The 18,528-nt window shown below is 38.0% G+C and overlaps 1 protein-coding gene across 1 annotated transcript; it reads left to right on the top strand.

Annotated features, from left to right (window-relative positions):
• Positions 1-10,943: 10,943 nt before the first annotated feature.
• Positions 10,944-18,528, top strand: LOC122045392 (autophagy-related protein 18h-like). Its single transcript, XM_042605599.1, has 9 exons — positions 10,944-11,416; positions 12,546-13,007; positions 13,097-13,531; positions 13,670-13,915; positions 14,005-14,823; positions 14,912-15,084; positions 17,254-17,372; positions 17,453-18,007; positions 18,094-18,528. The coding sequence occupies exons 1-9, from the start codon at positions 11,246-11,248 to the stop codon at positions 18,096-18,098; spliced, it is 2,985 nt and encodes a 994-aa protein (XP_042461533.1). The 5' UTR covers positions 10,944-11,245; the 3' UTR covers positions 18,099-18,528.

Here is an 18,528-nt window from a genome sequence, read left to right as displayed (position 1 = left end):
TCCCCTTGAGTATGCTGTAACATGACCTTTTCCATCAAATCTCACATCTCTATTAATTACTATTTGTTTGCCTTAGAATTCCAAAGCTTGAAGCTATTCACTTCTTTTTGATAACGTAGAAAAACACATTGTCGAGAGTTTGCATCTAGCTTCGATTTGTCCTCACAAGAAACATATATGTAGGTTGGGCATTCAAAAACTCTCAAATTTGAGCAATCTATCGAACTACTAGTACACACCTCCTCTAACATTTTGTCATCTAGCGTTGCACTCATCAATCCATTAATTAAGAAATAATTCATATTGATTGTCTCTTTCTAGAAGTTCTTTTCAATTTGAGACATAAAACTTTCTTGATTATCATCTTGTTTATTCTTTCTGCTATACCATTTTGTCATGATGTTCTGTGAACTATAAAATATTTTTTAATTCCATGCTACTTATAAAATTTTTGAAATTTTGAATCTGTGTACTCAATATCATTATCTGATCTAAGACATTTAATTCTTCTCCCAAAGTGATTTTCTACTTTAGTATCTCACATCTTGAACATTACAAAAGTTTATGACTTTTGATGCATGAAGTACACTCAGACCTTCTATGAGTAATCATCAAAGAAAGTCACAGAGTACATATGTTCTCCATGTGATATTATGTTGGTTGAACCCTAGATATATGTATGAATATAATTAAAAATTCCCTCTATCTTATGTGTGACCATCTTCAACTACACTCTATTTTGTTTTTCAAGAACACAATATTTGCATAAGTCAAGTTTGCATGTCTTGATATCTTTCAATAAATTTATTTTATGAAGTTTCATCATCCCACACTAACCAATATAACCCAATTGCATATGCTATAAGATTATATTGCTTGATTTATGTTCTACAATGGCAACTTCACCTACAATTGTGGTACTAGCAATTTATAAATGTTACTTACTAGTTTCTATCATTTCATCACTAATAGAGAAACCTTTACTCACCTTCATCATTTCACTTACAGTACAACCATTACAATCTAAAGTGCCCAACAAAATTAAATTTTTCCTCAGGTTTGGTACATGTCTAACATCAAATGATGTTCTAACCACACCATCAAATATTTTAATTATGATATTTCATATTCCAACAACTATATAAGATATGTAGTTATCCATCAGAATAGAATCAGAATAATTTGTTGGGGATCGTATGGCCAGCTAGAAGGGGGGTTGAATAGACGTTGACCCCAAATTTATCTCTTCCTATGTATTCATTAGTGCACATCGGAAAACAAACAAATACGAATACAAATACAAATATGAAAGCTAAAGGTAAGACAAGAAAGCAAACCAAGATACACGATCATTTACCTGGTTCGGAGATAACTTGCTCTTACTCCACGACTGCCCATAAGGTGAACGATTCCTGTGATCCTTTGGTGGATCAAGCCTCGGAACTCCGGCTAGCATGAACTCCTTCTTGATGGAGTAAATCTCGCACAACCTTGATCAATACATCTCACTCCAATCAAGGTAGACTACTAATAGGTGTTAACCGCTTCTATTTCGTCAGTCTTTGGCCAACCATCCCAAGATCTATTTTATAGAGCTTGGGAAGAAATAGCCTTACTCTTTTACCATTACCAATCGACTGGTGCCTGGCCAACGAATCTTTACCAATCAACTGGTTCTTGCACCAATCGACTAATCTCTGTCGTTCGGATATAGAAACTCTCTGTGCTCTGCCCCAGTAGATTGGTCCCAGTACTAGTCGACTGGTAAAATCCTAAACCTAGGGTTTCCCTTCCTGAGTACATTTCTCTCGCACTTGGACCCTCACGACTCACTTGACTCTTCTTCACAGCTTTGACCTCTTGCTTTTGAGCCTACTTCCTTTGGCTCTCGTCCCTTTGATGCATTCAAGCTTGCGGCTCGTCCCCAATTCCATCCTTCACGTATGCCTCGAACTCGCTTCCCTCAGCCCTTGTCCTTGCTGCTGCGTTGTCCACGGTCTCTCGGATGCTCCATCCTTCACCAGACCCGAAGCCATTAAGCTGAGTCATATGTGTATCCTGCAAACCTATACACTCGTATACACATATCAAATATAAGGGTGAACCTAACTTAAACCCTTTTCCCAAACATCAAAACACATTATTGCACAGACCATTGGGATTGATCCAACATAATTAACCTGTAGATGTCAAACTAATCTTTGTTATATGTCATGTGATAGGTGTAAGTACCATAGATTAGTTTTGATGTAATCAACTGAGTTATGTTATGTGATTTTGATGTCTTGTGTCTGGGTGTGCAGAAACTTAGAAACATAAGAAATAAAGTAAAAAATATAGCAGACGAGAAGGATGCATGGGAAGGGAGTCCATGAGCTCGGTGCATCTGAGGGATGACAAGTTGAAGAAGAGTACACCGGTGAATGAGAAGGAATACGTATGACACATCCGAGGGACGAGAAGCCGAGGAGGAAGCCTACTTGAGGAAAAGATCAAACCTGGGTTCAGGTGAGCTCAACTCCGGACAAATAGAGCATCACCCAAGCGATTAGAGTTGTTCATTCTCAAATGAACATTGCTCAAGGCACCTCTAATGGAGATGGAGGCACGTCCAACCGAGGCACCTCTAATCACTAGCAAGAAGATAAGCTACGGAGCAGACCCGAGGCGCCTCAGATGATCCAAGACACCTCCGATCAACCAAGGTGTTAGTGTAAGCCCTAAGAGTCAATCAAGAGTTGATTGACTTAGAACATATTGTATCATATTTCATTAATAAAAGGCAAAAGTTATGGTTATTATATTTACTTCAAATTTGTGCTAGATGAATAAGTATAATAATGTTTTCGAGTAGTAGGTTCTAGTTTACAACATATCAATTGATTGAATTGATAGTAGAAGACTAGAAATAGTTAAGAGTATCGTCTATATATATATATACTTTTAACTATTCCTAGTCAATCATTAATATACAATGATAATATTAATGCATTAAGACTAACATATAGGTCAATTGATGACTTAATCTCACAAGTCATTGATATGAGATATCAAGTTGACATATGAGTATATATTAAAGAATATATACTGAATTGACCCATCATGAGAATGTTTCATAGATCATTATATGAGTGTCATAAACATTCTCAAATGACTATTGGTATGAATAGTCCTTAAACTTGAAGTCACTACAGTTTGTTACATAAGGAGTTGTGTACTTTGATATTGTCAAACGTCACCTGTAACAAGGTAGACTATAAAGTCGATCACTAGGTGTGCAATAAGTTATGCGGAGGGATGTGAGTGATGTAGATGAGATTTATCTCTTCTATATGACGGAAACAATATCTGTGAGCTCCTTGATTAAGTAGGACACAAGAATGGATGGTCATACTTAAATTAGTCAATATGAGATTTTGAATTTATTTGATTGAGTGTGTCTACTTAGGGATCAAGAAACATAAAGATTGATAGGAGATGATACAGTCTATGCCTTATTGATAAATCTAGATATCGAGAATAGAAGAATCAAGTTATATAAAATAATAGACACAGAAAGATTATGTTGGATCTCGACATTCTCGTCACTTGAATAGCAATGATGCATTGCTAAATGACGCTCAGTGCTTATGTATCTAAAGTAGTTTTAGATACATTGCCAATGTTACAAGAGTCTGTTAGGTCACACACAAAAAATAGGTTGATTTGGAGATGACGGGTTTATTTTAGTTTGACTAAAATGTGATAAACCTTAAAATCATTGGATTGAGTCCAATTCAAGTTAGACTCATTAGGTTGGATTGAGTGTAATTTGAGTTAGACTTATTGAGTTAGACTCAATTGAATCCACTCATTGAAGAAGGAAAATTAAAAGAAAATGCTGATTAATTTGGATTAATTATGCATTAATAAGAGGAAGATCAAAGGGTAAAAACCCTTGGTATTTATCGGATGAACATAAAAGGATTTTTGGCATTATATTTTATACATGAGACTCGTCATCTTCTTTTTTCTCCTCCTCTTATTCCTCTTGGCCAAAACTTCCTTAAGGGGTTGCTAGTATAATCGAGGTTGTTTTTTCAAGTTGTGAGTTTGTGAGACGGACAGAGAGTGTGTTCGTGTGAATACTATAAAGGTGTGAACACTTGATCATAGATCTGCATCAAAATCAAAGTTGCTGTCAGGAGTACCGATTTACGAAACAAAAGTAACTATTTTATCTGATAGAGTAGCGAAAACGTAGTATATAGTATTCGCAAGGATCTCTGAAGGGATCCTTTTCCGCTGTGCATGTAATTATTTTTCGCATAAGATCCCTACACGAGGTGCCTCCAATGAAGTAGAGACATTGAAGGACCGTTGCTGTGTGGATTAAACTTTATCTACTTGGAGGCACCCTAGATGGCCTTAGAGGCGCCTTCAAGTCATGTCAACTCAATGGTAACTTTTATCAAGAGGCTGTAAGTAGCTCCTAGAGCTAAGAATTTAATAACAATAATTGTATTCATTTCCTAGTCATTATCTGAGCTTTTTAAAGTCTGTAAGAGGCTACTCCACCTTCATGAAGGAGTTGTTTTAGTGAAGCTTTTAACTGCATTGGATTAATAATCACTTATGTTGTAATTAAGTAAATTATTTATCCTCTTACTTTATTTTTATGTTGTTATTGTTGGTACCCCAAAATAGTTTTGATGTGATCAAATCAGTTAAGTTAAGTCCTGTTGTGTTTAACCCTGTGTCTAAGTGTGCAGGAACTTAGGAGCATAGGAAGTCGAGTGAAAGACGCAGCTAGCGAGAAGGATGACACGGGAGAGAGCCAATGGGCTTGGTGCGTCTGAGGGACGAGGTGCTGCGGAAGAGTACACTGGCGGACAAGAAGGGAGCGTGCGGTGTTTTCGAGGGACGAGAAATTGGAGTGAAAGATTGCTCGAGGAGTAAAAGACATAGCTGTCTGAGGGATGAAAAGCTGTGAAAGAGTACGCTGTCGAACAAGAAGGAAGCAAACAGTGATTCCGAGGGACGAGAAGCCGGAGCGAAAACTTGCTCAAGGAGAATGCCGGAAGTTGGGTTCGGGTGAGCCCTATTCCGGATGGTCGAAATCACCCAAGCGAGCAGAGCTGGAACGGGAAATCTGGGCCAATGCGAGTAGGACCGAAGCAGGAGACCGGGACCACGACAACAATTATGAAGAAACCGTAAAAGAAAAATTAGAGAAGAGAGAAAATAACACAGATTTAATATGGTTCGATGATGCGCCTATGATGTGCCTACTCCACAAAAGCAATTGATACAGATATGACTTAAGGATAGAGGAGGAATTAGGAGAGGGAAGGGGGCATTTTGGTCATTGAATTGTAACATTCCTTTTAGGGTACTATTCACTCATGGAAAAGGGCTTGTTGCGGATTCTCTTCTGTCGCGAGGGGGGTTTCCTTCTGCGCCGCAGTCACAAACAGGGGTGGTCCTTGGCTTCGCACGGTGCCGCCGCCAGGGGGAGGAGGCACTAGGTCGCCGCCTTCATCAACCTCCTCCTCTCTCCCTCTCCTCTCGCTGGCAAATGCTTTCAGCCACTATCTTCTCCTTTCTCCACGCCACCACGAATCAGGACAAAAGGAGAGCTTCTTCTTCATCTCTCGCCGCCACCATCGGGAAGATCCACCTGCGATGACCGCCTCTGGGCCACCTCCTCCCTTCTCCACGCCGATGCCACTACGTCGTCTCCCTTGACGCCTCTCTCCCTCACGCACGCCGCCACCTTCCTCACACGGACCACCGCTCATCGCCGCCCATGCCGCCTTGCTCTCGCGCACGCCACCTCTGATGCCGCTCGCCGTTGAGGCCTGCCATCGCAAGAACAGGACTACCCCTCTCCTTTCTTCCTCCCCGGCGGCCACTGTCGCATCCGGCGATCACTACCGCATCCAGCGGCCACTGCTGCATCCAGCGGCTACCATCGCGTCTGACTACCAGGACGCACCTTGTTGTCGTCTTCTCTCACGCAGACAGCAACTCTCTTCCCCCTTACGATCGTCGTCCCCAACCTCCGTCGTCATCGACGACCGCCTCTTGCCTGCCTCCTCTTCTATTACTCGTGAGACATCGCTGCCTCGCAGCGCCATTGCCATCATCGACCAGTCGCTAGCCACCCGCAACTCGCTCCAGCACCGAGGGCGTTGTCGTCGCATTCCATGGCCCTCGTTTTCACGCCACAGCGCGTCGCCTCCTTTTCTCCCTCTCAACCTTTGCCAACCATAGCGCCCGCGAGAGCACCCATTCCATAACGCCTGACGAGCACTCCTCAGGCGTAGGCCCCGTTGTCGGCACCTTAGATCCGTCAGTTCGATTCTCCGGCTCTCGATCCGCATTGTTGTACGCCTCCGATGCCGATCGGGCCCCCAGGCCCTTGCTGTCATTATGTTCTGACCTGACTTGTGTGATGTTTTTATGTTCAAGCCTTCGTGCTTCCATTGTATCTCGACCTGCGCGTCGATATCTTATCTCGGCCTGCGTATCGCTATCATCTCTCGGCTTGTGTGCCGCTATCATCTCCTGGCCTGTGTGTTGATATCATATCCCGGCCTGCGTGCCGATGTCATATCCCGGCCCACGTGTTGCTGCTAGGTCCCGACCTGCGTGTCGTCTTCCGAATCCAGGTCGCATTCGGCTCCGCCCTGCCAGATCTAGCTCCATATCCGGCTCTCGATCATCTGCTCTTCCGGGTCACGACAATTTGAGCAGTGTCTCGACCAGCTCACCGATCCACCCGAGGGCGCCCCTGGGCCAGGGTACATTCTTCGTTCATATTCTATACACATTTCATTATTTTATGTCTTAGTCTGTTACTTATATATTCGTTGGATCTGACTCGAGCATCGGGGTACCAGAGACCAGGGCGACCCGGTGGCGGTAGCTGGCTACAGGTAATGTTGACTAGAGGACTTCGGACGACTTAGTTAACATAGAAGTCATCTCAGCATGTCCTCCTCTGTGACGTCGTGATTCGATCAACATTCCATCTACCTCACCCGATGATCCGTTTAACTCAAATTCCAGACAAGAACAATAATAATAAGAATTCTCCACTAGAATAATTGAATAGGGTTACCTATATTCTATTTATACAACTCTTGTCATATAATGGTATTAAGACACAAATATCCCTATATAATTCACATCCAAACTTAGATTTTTGAATGACATGACTTATTGACATGCTCGTACGACATACGTTCTAGAGGATGGCACAGTCAGGTCGTGCTTCCCACTACAACCCTGTAGCAGATGAGCCACATATCCAACACTAATAAACTAATTGGCAATTGAGTCGATTGTATAATAAGGATGTATTGTATTAATTAGTTATTTTTAATCCCCTGCTGATTGATCATAATATTAACAATAGTAATAACCTTGTGTTAGGATTGGTGAAGCGATTAGAGGGAGTTCATAAACACTCATTCTTTTTTGTCTGGGTTTGTCTACGGTTCAAGTAGCACAATGAGATATATAAAATAATAATTCAAAATACAAACACAAAGTAAGAATAATACCAACCACATGAAGATATAGGCAGCTTAGTACCCCATTTTTACTCCACGACTTATGATTCATCGACGGATCACTCTTCAAATTGTCACTATTTTTTCTTCTCTTTGGATATATATTTTCCAGAGGTTGAAAAACCTCTTACATAACCTTTCTTATAGTAATAGAAGTAGAATACAAAACTACCCGAAAATCCTCTTTTAAACATGTTTTTATAAACTTTTGCTCGAACCTAAAATATGCCTAGTTAGTTGATTGCTTTGTCCTTAAGTTGGTTGTAGCTTGATCCACTTAATGATTCATTTCCAGTATCCACATGTAACATCTTTAGGCAACTGGTCCCTAATAAAAAATATTCTATTTTTTTTTCTTATATTCAGCTGACTACTTCATTAATCAACTACTATCCTCTTCAGCTGACTATTCCAAACTTCAAATTTGATCAAACCATGACTTCATGATTTCAATTTCATCAGTCAACTTCTCCACGTTGCTTGTCGACTGACATTCTAATTTCATCCGCTCTAAAGTTGAAGCTATGTCATGCCAATAGACCTTATATCTTTGAGTCTTCTTAGTTCATGGATACCTAGTATTAAATTACCTTAACTTACTAGGCCTTCTCGAGAGACTCCTCACCTTCACAACACTTATTGGATTACCATCAATGTTAAATGTTTAACTAATCTTGATCCATTTAGATTTTATCATTGTTAAGTATGCAATCAAAATTAACCTGATAATTTATCCAAATATATTGCTCAAATATCAAAATAGAACCTTGATTTATCAGGTCCAAACTAGACTTGATTACACCAACACCATGCCAAGTTAACTCCTAGTCAAGTCTATCATCAGTTGTGCAAATTGTATCGACTAAGTCTAACTACAAATCTAAAATAAATTACAAAATCTATTAAATCTTTACCATTCAGCTGATTAAATCATCACAAATTTCGAGATATTCATCAGATGACTGAGTCAAAGTCACAAATTTCTTAATAATCATTGAGGTATGGCTACATCCATTGGTCGATTAGACTCCACTAACTAAAATTATTAACCGACTCATATACAATAGACTAAATTTAGTTTCAGTCCACTGATTTCAGGGCATGGCAATCTTCACTCTAATAATTGGGTTTCCTTCAAATTAAATGGAGTTATATCCTTACTCATTGAGTATATAACACTCAACTCACAACTTACCAAAGCTTACAATTTGTCCAAAAGCTTCTACGCCTTTGAGATTTCCTTCCTAAACATCTTATCTCCGTGACCTTAAGGATGACAATAGGTTCCATTGGATCAGATTTCATATTCTTCATCTCGATACTTATCGAGTATCATATATTCATCTTCATATTCATACCCATATTTATACGGGTACCCATTACAAAATAAATTATTTTCTATACTAATAATTTTTTTATCTACCATCAAAAAAGTATATTAAATTAACATTATATTAAAAAGGAAAAAAATATAATTAAAGAAAATAAATTAAACATCTATATAATATACTCCTAAAAAATATATATATTGGCTGTGGACATGTCCGAACTGGACTCGAGGCGTCTGAAATTAATCCAGACATCCGTGAGTAAAATAGTCCAGACACTTGGAATGAATCCAAGCGCCTGGACTTCTTCAGTATTATTTTTTATTTTATTTTGAGATATATTATATGTATTTAGGGTTTAAAATTTTAGGATTTAAAAGTTGAGTTATAACAGGTTTGAATCAATAAGATTTTCCTTTTAGGGTTCAGGCTTTCCTCTTAGGTTATAGTGTTCCAGATTAAAAATTTTAGATATTCACGAGGTGTATTAAATGTATTTAGAGTTTGAGATTTTAGAATTTAGAATTTAAATTATAATGAATTTAAGTTAATAAGATTTTTTTAGGGTTCAGACTTTTCATTTGAGTTATAGTATTCCAAATAAATAATTTTAGATTTTAACGATCTGTAATATAAGTATTTAAAGAGATTTTAAAGAATTTTTTTATTTAAAAAAAAATCCAAGTGCCTCGATCAACAATTAAAAAAATAAAAAACAGATTCGAGGCATCCCAAAACAACATGTTGCGGACCGTTCTACAGGGAACCGTATCAATTCTCATCGACCTATTTGAATTCTATTAATTTGCCCACTCAATAGCTGTCTTGTGCACCCACCTACATTCCTCATACACATGTGAGATCATCCAATATCTCCTAATTTAAACTTGACTCGAATATCAAAAACATATCACATTTAATTTGCATTCCATAGAATAAAAAATATGCTAATGCTTAGCACATAAGCAATAAATCATCTTTATGATGAGGTTTCTCGATAGAATCTGCATCTAGAAAAGAGTAAGATCTACAAAGGAGAACATCCAACGACATAGTAGATAGAGGGCAAGTAAAAAGGAAGACAAAGTAAAAATTAAGGTATCTTAGAATCTGAGTGATCGATTTGGTAATCAGAAAGGGTTCACGATGGACAATTCAAAAATCTAACATACCATATCATAATTTACGTTTATCATTTTAAAAAAAATCTCTATAAATATAATAGTAAACACACAACTTCATGTCCATAAATGAAGACAAAGTAACCTGGCAAAAAAAAAAAATAATAATAATAATGAAGAAAGTAGTTCTCACCTTCCATGTCCACAAATTAAAATAACACGAAACGAGGACAGAAAATTAAAGTTACTTCACCCACAAACCTACTTGTTACCCGATTCAATGCGCCACCGTGATTTCCGGTATAATTCCCACAGCCTGAGCCTGTCAATAATTAATAATATAACGCCAGTTCCGGTATGCATTCATATCGTTTTTGTTATCGCGCAACTTCCTTACGTGGACGGAGTGCCCAAAGTGCAAACCAATCGAGCTTCTTCCTTAATTTTTCGAGCCGATTAAAATATATATATATTTAATTCGTATTTAGTCAAATTTAATTATGTTCGATAATTTTTAAACTGTGAGTTAAATTCAAATTAAACTGCGATTAGTTTTATATAATTTAATTTAAATATGTTCAAATTAATGTTTAAAGAATTTGAATTAAATTTAAATTTAAATTATTTTGTATTATAATTATGCTTCAGCAATAGCAATTTAAACTAACCTCGAGTTGAAATTTTATTACAAATTATTTATATTTTAAAATTTTAAATTAAATTTAAATATTATATATATTTTTAAAATTTAAATATTAATAATTTTATTTTATTCAGCTCAGTTTAATTCAATTCGTTTGCATTCCGAAGGTAACAGACACGCCAGTGTCTGCTATCGTGTACCGGCGGAACAGACTGATTTTCTTGTCATGATTTGGAAAGGAGAACACGAAAGCAACTGTTAGGAGAGAAAAAAAAACAGAAATAAGAAGGGAGGTGAAGAGAGAGAGAGAGAGAGAGAGAGGAGAGAGAGTCGGGTTGAATTGGTTTTAATTTGTTGTTGTTGTTGTTTTTTTCTTTCTTTTGTAGGTGAGTTGGGGAGTCCCGACGGAGCGATAGGGATTAGAATTACGGCGGTGAAGTCAAAGCTTAGGGAGAGGAGGTGAAATCTTTGTAAGGGAAGAGGGTGGAGTGGTTTGGAGTCGGATGGTATTCACCATCGGGGTGGGAATTATCGATGGGCGGCGGCGGGGCGGTGGGGTGGTGGTAGAAGAGATAGAGGAGGAGACAAGGGGGGATGACTCGGGGCAAAGGTAAGAACGGTCTGCTGCCGAGCTCGCTGCGGATCATCTCCTCGTGCCTCAAGACAGTGTCGTCGAACGCGGGGTCGGTCGCGAGCAGCGTGCGATCCGCCGGGGCATCTGTTGCCGCGTCGATCGCGTCGCCGGCAGAGGATGAGAAGGACCAGGTTACTTTTTTCACACCGAAAAGAGAAATTATTTTATTTTCCTTGCTTTTGGGAGATAGATCTGTCTTCTCCAATTCGATTGTGATGTGATTAGGTTCCGTTTTTGCAGTTTGTCATTAAATTTTTTTTAAAATGTTTTATTGTGGGAAAGGGCTCCGATGAATGCAAGCTGCTCCGTGGGTATTTAGGGTTGTAGCTCTGAAGTCTTATGATTAACCAGCAATGCCGCTCAGGTTGCTCAATTTCAACTGGTCAGACGAGTAGAACCAAAGGCAGTGAAGGAGCTTACTCTTTCTTTACTTTTTCGAGCTAAAATTCAATTGGAGGAGGAATATAAATATTCACCAGGGAAAATATTTGATGTGCTGATTCAAATATCTTATTTTGTCTAGGAAATTAAACAGTCGCGTTATGGTTATTGTTGGTTGTGTTTCCAAATTGTTAGATTTGATGGTACGTTTTCTTGTTGGAACCCAATTTCTATAGGAATAGAATTCCAACTTTACATGACAAAAAAAAATCAGAAGTAACTTTAATTCCAATTATTGTGTTTGGATTTAGTTAGGCAATGAAAACTGGATTGTGATGTTTGGAATTATAAGAAATATATGGGTCGATTCGGATCCTAATCCAATTTAGATTCTGCTTAGGATCTGGAATGAACATACCAACTTGGAAACTATTAACCTTTCCCTACAATCCCAAGATTCAAATCACATTCCCAGCAACCATGGTCTCAACTCTTTGGGATGGCTACATGTTTCTCGTCCCTCCATTGAACTTACAAATAGGAATTCTAACTTAAAATTCAATTTGAACATTGAACTGAAGGTTGGAATATGGGAATTGCCGAATTGGAATTATGATTCTTAAGAATTTTATTCTAACACAGAATTAATGTACTTTTCTAAAATATTGATAATTCATTTTTTCTGCATGAAGTATTCTTTGAGGTGTATACTCTTATGGTAGCAAGGTCATGATTGGAATAACCACATTCTTCTTCTGTGGGGCTTCTTTCTTCTCTTGCATGTTTTATGTTTATCCCAAGTGGTTCATGTAACTTTATCTGTTATGTTTCTAAGTGTAACAGTCTGAGTTTTTGTTGCATTTTCTTTTGATCTTACAGGTATTATGGGCTGGCTTTGATAAGCTGGAGCTTGGTCTATCTTCCTTTAAGCGTGTTCTACTTCTTGGTTATTCAAATGGATTTCAAGTGCTTGATGTTGACGATGCCTCTAGTGTCTGCGAACTGGTTTCTAAGCGTGATGGCCCAGTTACTTTTTTACAGATGCAGCCCACACCAGTCAGTTCTGGAGTTACCGAAGGGTTCAGGGCATCACATCCTATGCTCTTGGTTGTTGCTGGTGATGAGACCAATGGCTCAGGTGTAGTTCAAGGTGGCCGTTTGAGTGCTTTGATAAGAGAGAATATTAGTGAACCTCAGGCAGGAAGCTGTATCTCTACTCCTACTGTTGTTCGGTTCTACTCACTCAAGTCTCACAGTTATATTCATGTTCTGAGATTCCGCTCTGCGGTATATATTGTTCGATGCAGCCCACGAATAGTTGCTGTCGCACTTGCAGCACAAGTAATAATAATATTTATTTTTTCTTGGATAATTTGGTAATTTTTGAGATTTCTAGGAATTCTTCCTGATTAATTAAAATCTTTTGGCAGATATACTGCTTTGATGCTGTTACACTTGAGAGCAAGTTCAGTGTTCTAACTTATCCGTTACAAGGAGCAGCTGGTGTTAATATTGGTTGTGGTCCGATGGCTGTTGGTCCTAGGTGGTTAGCTTATGCTTCTAATAATCCTCTCATATCAAATACAGGTCACCTTAGTCCACAAAACCTTACTCCATCTCCAGGTGTAAGCCCATCAACATCTCCTAGCAGTGGAAACCTGGTTGCTCGTTATGCTATGGAATCTAGTAAAACATTGGCTGTTGGAATTATCAATCTAGGAGATATGGGTTACAAAACTCTCTCAAAGTATTGCCAAGAACTACTTCCTGATGGTTCTAATTCTCCTTTGTCATCAAGTGCAGGCCGGAGATCTGGAAGGTTGCAGAATATGGGACACCTAAATGAACCTGATAACATAGGAATGGTGTGTTTATATCATCCAGACATTCAGTTTTTTAATACTGTCATATTGATGGATATATATACTTGTGACCTATGATTGGCTGATCTGATATGTACATAATGTTTTCCTGGGTGATTGATAATTGTTAATCTTTTGCAGGTTGTCATTAAGGACTTTGTTTCAAAAGAAGTCATTTCACAATTTAGGGCTCATAGCAGTCCAATATCTGCTTTGTGTTTTGACCCTAGTGGTACCCTATTGGTCACAGCGTCAGTACATGGGCACAATGTAAATATTTTCCGAATTATCCCAACTCGTATACAGAATGGTGCTAGCCCAGGATGTTATAATTGGACATCATCGCATGTTCATCTTTACAAGCTATATCGTGGACTAACAGCAGCTGTATGAATCTGAATCTCTTTTTTACCCTGATTATTAGGCATACAAAACGGTGCCTTATATTGATTGTTTTTTTTTACTTCTTTTAACAGATCATACAGGATATATCTTTTAGTCATTACAGTCAGTGGATTTCAGTTGTTTCATCAAGAGGCACTAGCCACATATATGTTCTATCACCCTTTGGTGGTGATGCTAGCCTTCAACCACAAACTATAAATGGTGAAGGCCCAATTCTTACTCCTAATATAACGTCACCCTGGTGGTCAGCTTCATGTTGCATGATCCACCAACAGTTACATGCACCTCCATCTCCAATCACATACTCTGTAATTAGTAGAATAAAAAATTTTAATGGTTGGCTAAACACTGTAAGCAATGTTGCTACTTCTGCCGTGGGGAAGGCTTCTGCACCATCAGGTGCCATTGCTGCTGTGTTCCATAATTCTCTGAGCCGTGACTCTATAACAGGTACATCCAAGGCAAAGTCCTTGGAACATATCCTGCTGTACTCCCCATCAGGCTATGTCATACAACATGAACTTCTTCCATCTTCCTTAGTGGAAACCATTGATAGTAGCTTGAAAGCTGTACCTGCTCCTTCATTGCAAGTTCAAGATGAAGAATTACGTGTAAACTCTGAGCCAGTTCAATGGTGGGATGTTTGTAGAAGGTCAAATTGGCCTGAAAGGGAGGAAAATATTTCCAGACTTATGTTGCACAGTCAGCAAATTAGTGAGAAACTCATGGATTCCGGAGATTCTGAAGATATTGAAACATCTTATGCCATGTCTACTGCCAGTGGTGCAGCTAGGGCAGAGTCAGTTAGAAGTGAAAGATCCAACTGGTTCCTCTCAAATGCTGAAGTGCAAATTAACTCAGGAAAGATTCCAATATGGCAGAAATCAAAGGTACAGCTATTCTGTTACTGAGCAATTCACCAAGGACTTACCTGTTTCTTCGACTTGACAAATAATTTATGTTTAATTTGCATTGTAGATTTGCTTTTGCATATTAACTACATTGGGAGCTGGTGAAGTTTCTGCAACAGATCTTACTGGTGGAGAGATTGAGATTGAAAAACTACATTTTGATGAGGTGGAAGTGAAGAGAAAGGATTTGCTTCCTGTTTTTGAGCATTTCTGCAGCTTCCAATCAGAAGGAACTGACAGGTACTCTTCCACTACTGCCTTGGCCTGAAATCCTGCAGCCTTGCTAACCTCAAAAACCCACTTTTCCCTTGGGCTCACTAACAAATACATACCACTCTGGTAGAACTTGCTACTGGGGTTGGAGGTCTAGAAATCTGAAATGGCTTACTGTATCAAATTCATCTCGTTAACATATTGATCATCTTCTCATTTGCCAATGTCACACTAAAAGAGTTATTTTGTGACCAGATAAATACTTACCACTCTTTCATAAGAACCTTAAGGAAATAAGTTTTTCTAAAGTATTGTTTAATTTAAACACATTTAGTTAATCAAGTTTTAATAGCTAGATAATGGTGGAAAGTGGGACTAGAAATATATTTCATCATTTTGGCATACCCTATTAAATTTATCCTTGTTCATCAATGGACTATGTTGATTGAATGATTTAATGTAAGGTTGATATGATTATTTTGAATTGAAATTTTTTGGGATGATTCAGAGGGTCTAGTTCAGTTCTCTATAATCATCTCATTTTTGTGGTCAGTAGTCCTATATTCCTCTCTTCCTTAAATGTCTGCATTTTATTCTGTCCTATATTTCTTTCTCATGTAGTAAGATAGGCACCTGAAAGGCTGACACACGTGGAAGTTGTGGTTGTGCTTTGTAAAATGATAGAGACTAGACTTCTCAAATTCATTGTTTTTTCCCTTTTTTAGGATTCTTGAACCTGTTCCATAGCCTTGTCAGTTAATCTTCTCCATGTGCTGCTATTCAAGGGATGTTCTTCATTTCTTCTTGAGATGCTAGAAAAATTTGTTGAAATTCAAATTAGGCAACTTGTTATTTTATCCCTATTTTGTAGGGATTAATTTCCTAGATGGATTGTAATTAGCTCATACTTATCACATACCTAAATTTAAGGGATTTATCTTTGTATATAAGGAGGATATCCTATCAATGAAAAATTAGAATTAGAATTTCTGTCAAACTACAGAATTGTTTGGTCTGCATCTTAAATGGTAGTTGCCATATATTGAAGAATTATTGTAGACTCCTTGGTAAAAATCTCTTTGTTTTTTGAACAACTCTAATATTCTTGCTAGGGTTGCATAAAGTGATGAAATACATACATGCTATGACATTCATTCTCTCCTATATCATTTGTTAATCTCTCTTTGCTATGTGTTAATTTCTTTCAAAGCAAAATTTCTGGCTGCTGACAAGAGCCAGAAAATGATGTAGCCTACTTTCTTTTTAGTTTTACATGTGTTCTCTCATTATATCTGCCTCTACTATTTTAGGTGGGTCTTTTTGTTTGCGCAATTTAGCAGGAACTCAAGGATAAAAGTTTATGTTGTAATTTCTCAATTCTCATAGGTTTACGTGTAAAGAATATTGCCAAAAACTTATCAATAAGATTTTACCAGCTCACCTGGCACGACACATCGACCTTTAGTTGTCATAATTGAAATAGAAGAGAAATTGCAAACTTTTGTGTTGTGTTTTTACAGTGATAGAAAAAGTAAGAAATTTATATGCTCTACTGATTAATTTTCTCCTGATGTTAACAATTTTTACTCACATTATCAAGCTAGGAAGAACTTGCAAATTTTTGTGGTGTTAGGATGAGAATGAGGTGAAAAATCTCTTAAAATATTTTGACATGTTAAAAAAAAAGGGCAGTCCGGTGCACGAAGCTCCTGTCATGCGGGGTCCTGGGGAAGGATCCAATGTACGTAGTCTTACCCTGCTTTTTGCAAGAGGTTGTTTCCAGGATTCGAACCCGTGACTTTTTGGTCACATGACAACAACTTTGCCGTTGCACCAAGACTTCCCTTCAAAATATTTTGACGAGTTCAACTAAGTTTTCATTATTGATTAAGTTTGATCTCAGTGATGATCATAGGCTTGGCTCTCCTTGGAGTTGGTAAGTTAGCTTGACAAACTTCTATATATATATATATATATATATATATAGAAGAAGCATTGAACTCGAACTTTTTGAGCTTTGGGTTGAAAACTATTCTCAAAACATTTAACAAGCTTGATTGTGATTAAACTTGGTTCAGTTCAGATTATTCCAAACTATACCGAAATATCAATTCATAATCAATAGAAGAATAAGAAATGAACATGTACTGATTTTGACCATACAAAATCTAACTGATATGGTTTGCATTCTTGCAGAGTTGGTGGTGTATATGGAACTTCATCAGCAGCAGTTTCCCAAGGTAAAGATGAGTTCAGCAAGAATACAGCTAATCCTAGATTTAATACATCATCTTTTGTCTCTCGGTCAGATTTTGGTAAGTAGAACTTCTCAATTTAATGTAATTCTGTTAAGAAATTGGATCATCTGAAATTCATTGTGACCTGTCGTTACTAGGGACAAGACCGACAAATGGTTTACTTTATTTTAATGACACTGGTAAACCAGTTATATTACCCTCGATGGAGAAGGCTATGCCAAGTGAATCTGGTCATGATTCATCTTCAATTATCAGCAATGGTATTGCTGCATTATCAGAAGCTAAACCAAATCCAGTGGCAAGTAGTTACTCCAAAGATTACATGCAACTGCATGCAGACTACAGTCAAAGCTATCCTATCGTGAATGACTGTATAATTAACGAGGTTTCAGCAAGATCAAATAGTTTGTCATGTAATGGTAAACTGGCTGCAAATGATGGCGGCAAAGTACCAAAGTCGTACACCCCCAGCAGCTACACAGATCATGCTGAGCGTTCTGATTCCCACAATTCAGTTGAAATTGCCCAATGTTTTGACGAAGGCTATTGTAAAGTATCAGAGCTCGATGACTGCCGTGAGTTAACTGAAGCTGTTGATGCAGACAGTAACAGCAGCCACTGTGAGAGAGAAAAACTTGAGGATGGAGACGACGAAGACATGCTGGGAGGTGTTTTTGCCTTCTGCGAAGAAGGTTTGACTATAGATGCCTGGCTCATCATATTGCTTTATTTACCTTTCTCTCTTCGCTGATAGTTTATTTCTTGTGTTATGGAACAGGTTAATTACATCACACATTCACCTTCTATGATTGTGGTGTCGTCTTCATCATCTTTTTAGAAGTTTAATTTTCGGACTAGGCCAAACGTACTTATACTACAATCGTTCTCTTTCTATTTGATTTGATCTGGCAATCAAAGGTGAAACACTGTTTATATAAGTGAGACCAGCTGATTGAGAAATGCTGAATTTAGCGCAGTGGAGAGATTGAAGCTGAAAATATACACCCACCTTTCTTTCCACGATTACTGTATATTATGTTCATTTGGATTTTAATTCATAGAATGATTTACTGCCCTTTCCAGAGATGATCTCTGGTTAGGTGTTTACGTGTATATAGAAGTGTTTACTATGTGCGATTTGTAAGGGTGATTCATGGTGATTTATTGTTCTTTTGGCACCATTGGGATTATATAATATTTGTCTTTACTTTTA

The sequence above is a fragment of the Zingiber officinale genome, chromosome 2B (assembly GCF_018446385.1).
Source record: "Zingiber officinale cultivar Zhangliang chromosome 2B, Zo_v1.1, whole genome shotgun sequence".
Taxonomy (NCBI): Eukaryota; Viridiplantae; Streptophyta; class Magnoliopsida; order Zingiberales; family Zingiberaceae; genus Zingiber; species Zingiber officinale.
The sequence above is the reverse complement of the archived record's forward strand: the minus strand, read 5'-3'. Positions and strand labels throughout refer to the sequence as shown.

Bases quoted from the DNA above. Each gene is read 5' to 3' on its own strand.
- LOC122045392 (XM_042605599.1), top strand. From the start codon at position 11,246: ATGACTCGGGGCAAAGGTAAGAACGGTCTGCTGCCGAGCTCGCTGCGG. The intron at 15,085-17,253 runs GTACTCTTCCAC...GCATTCTTGCAG, and splicing joins CAATCAGAAGGAACTGACAG to AGTTGGTGGTGTATATGGAA. The intron at 17,373-17,452 runs GTAAGTAGAACT...TGTCGTTACTAG, and splicing joins TGTCTCTCGGTCAGATTTTG to GGACAAGACCGACAAATGGT.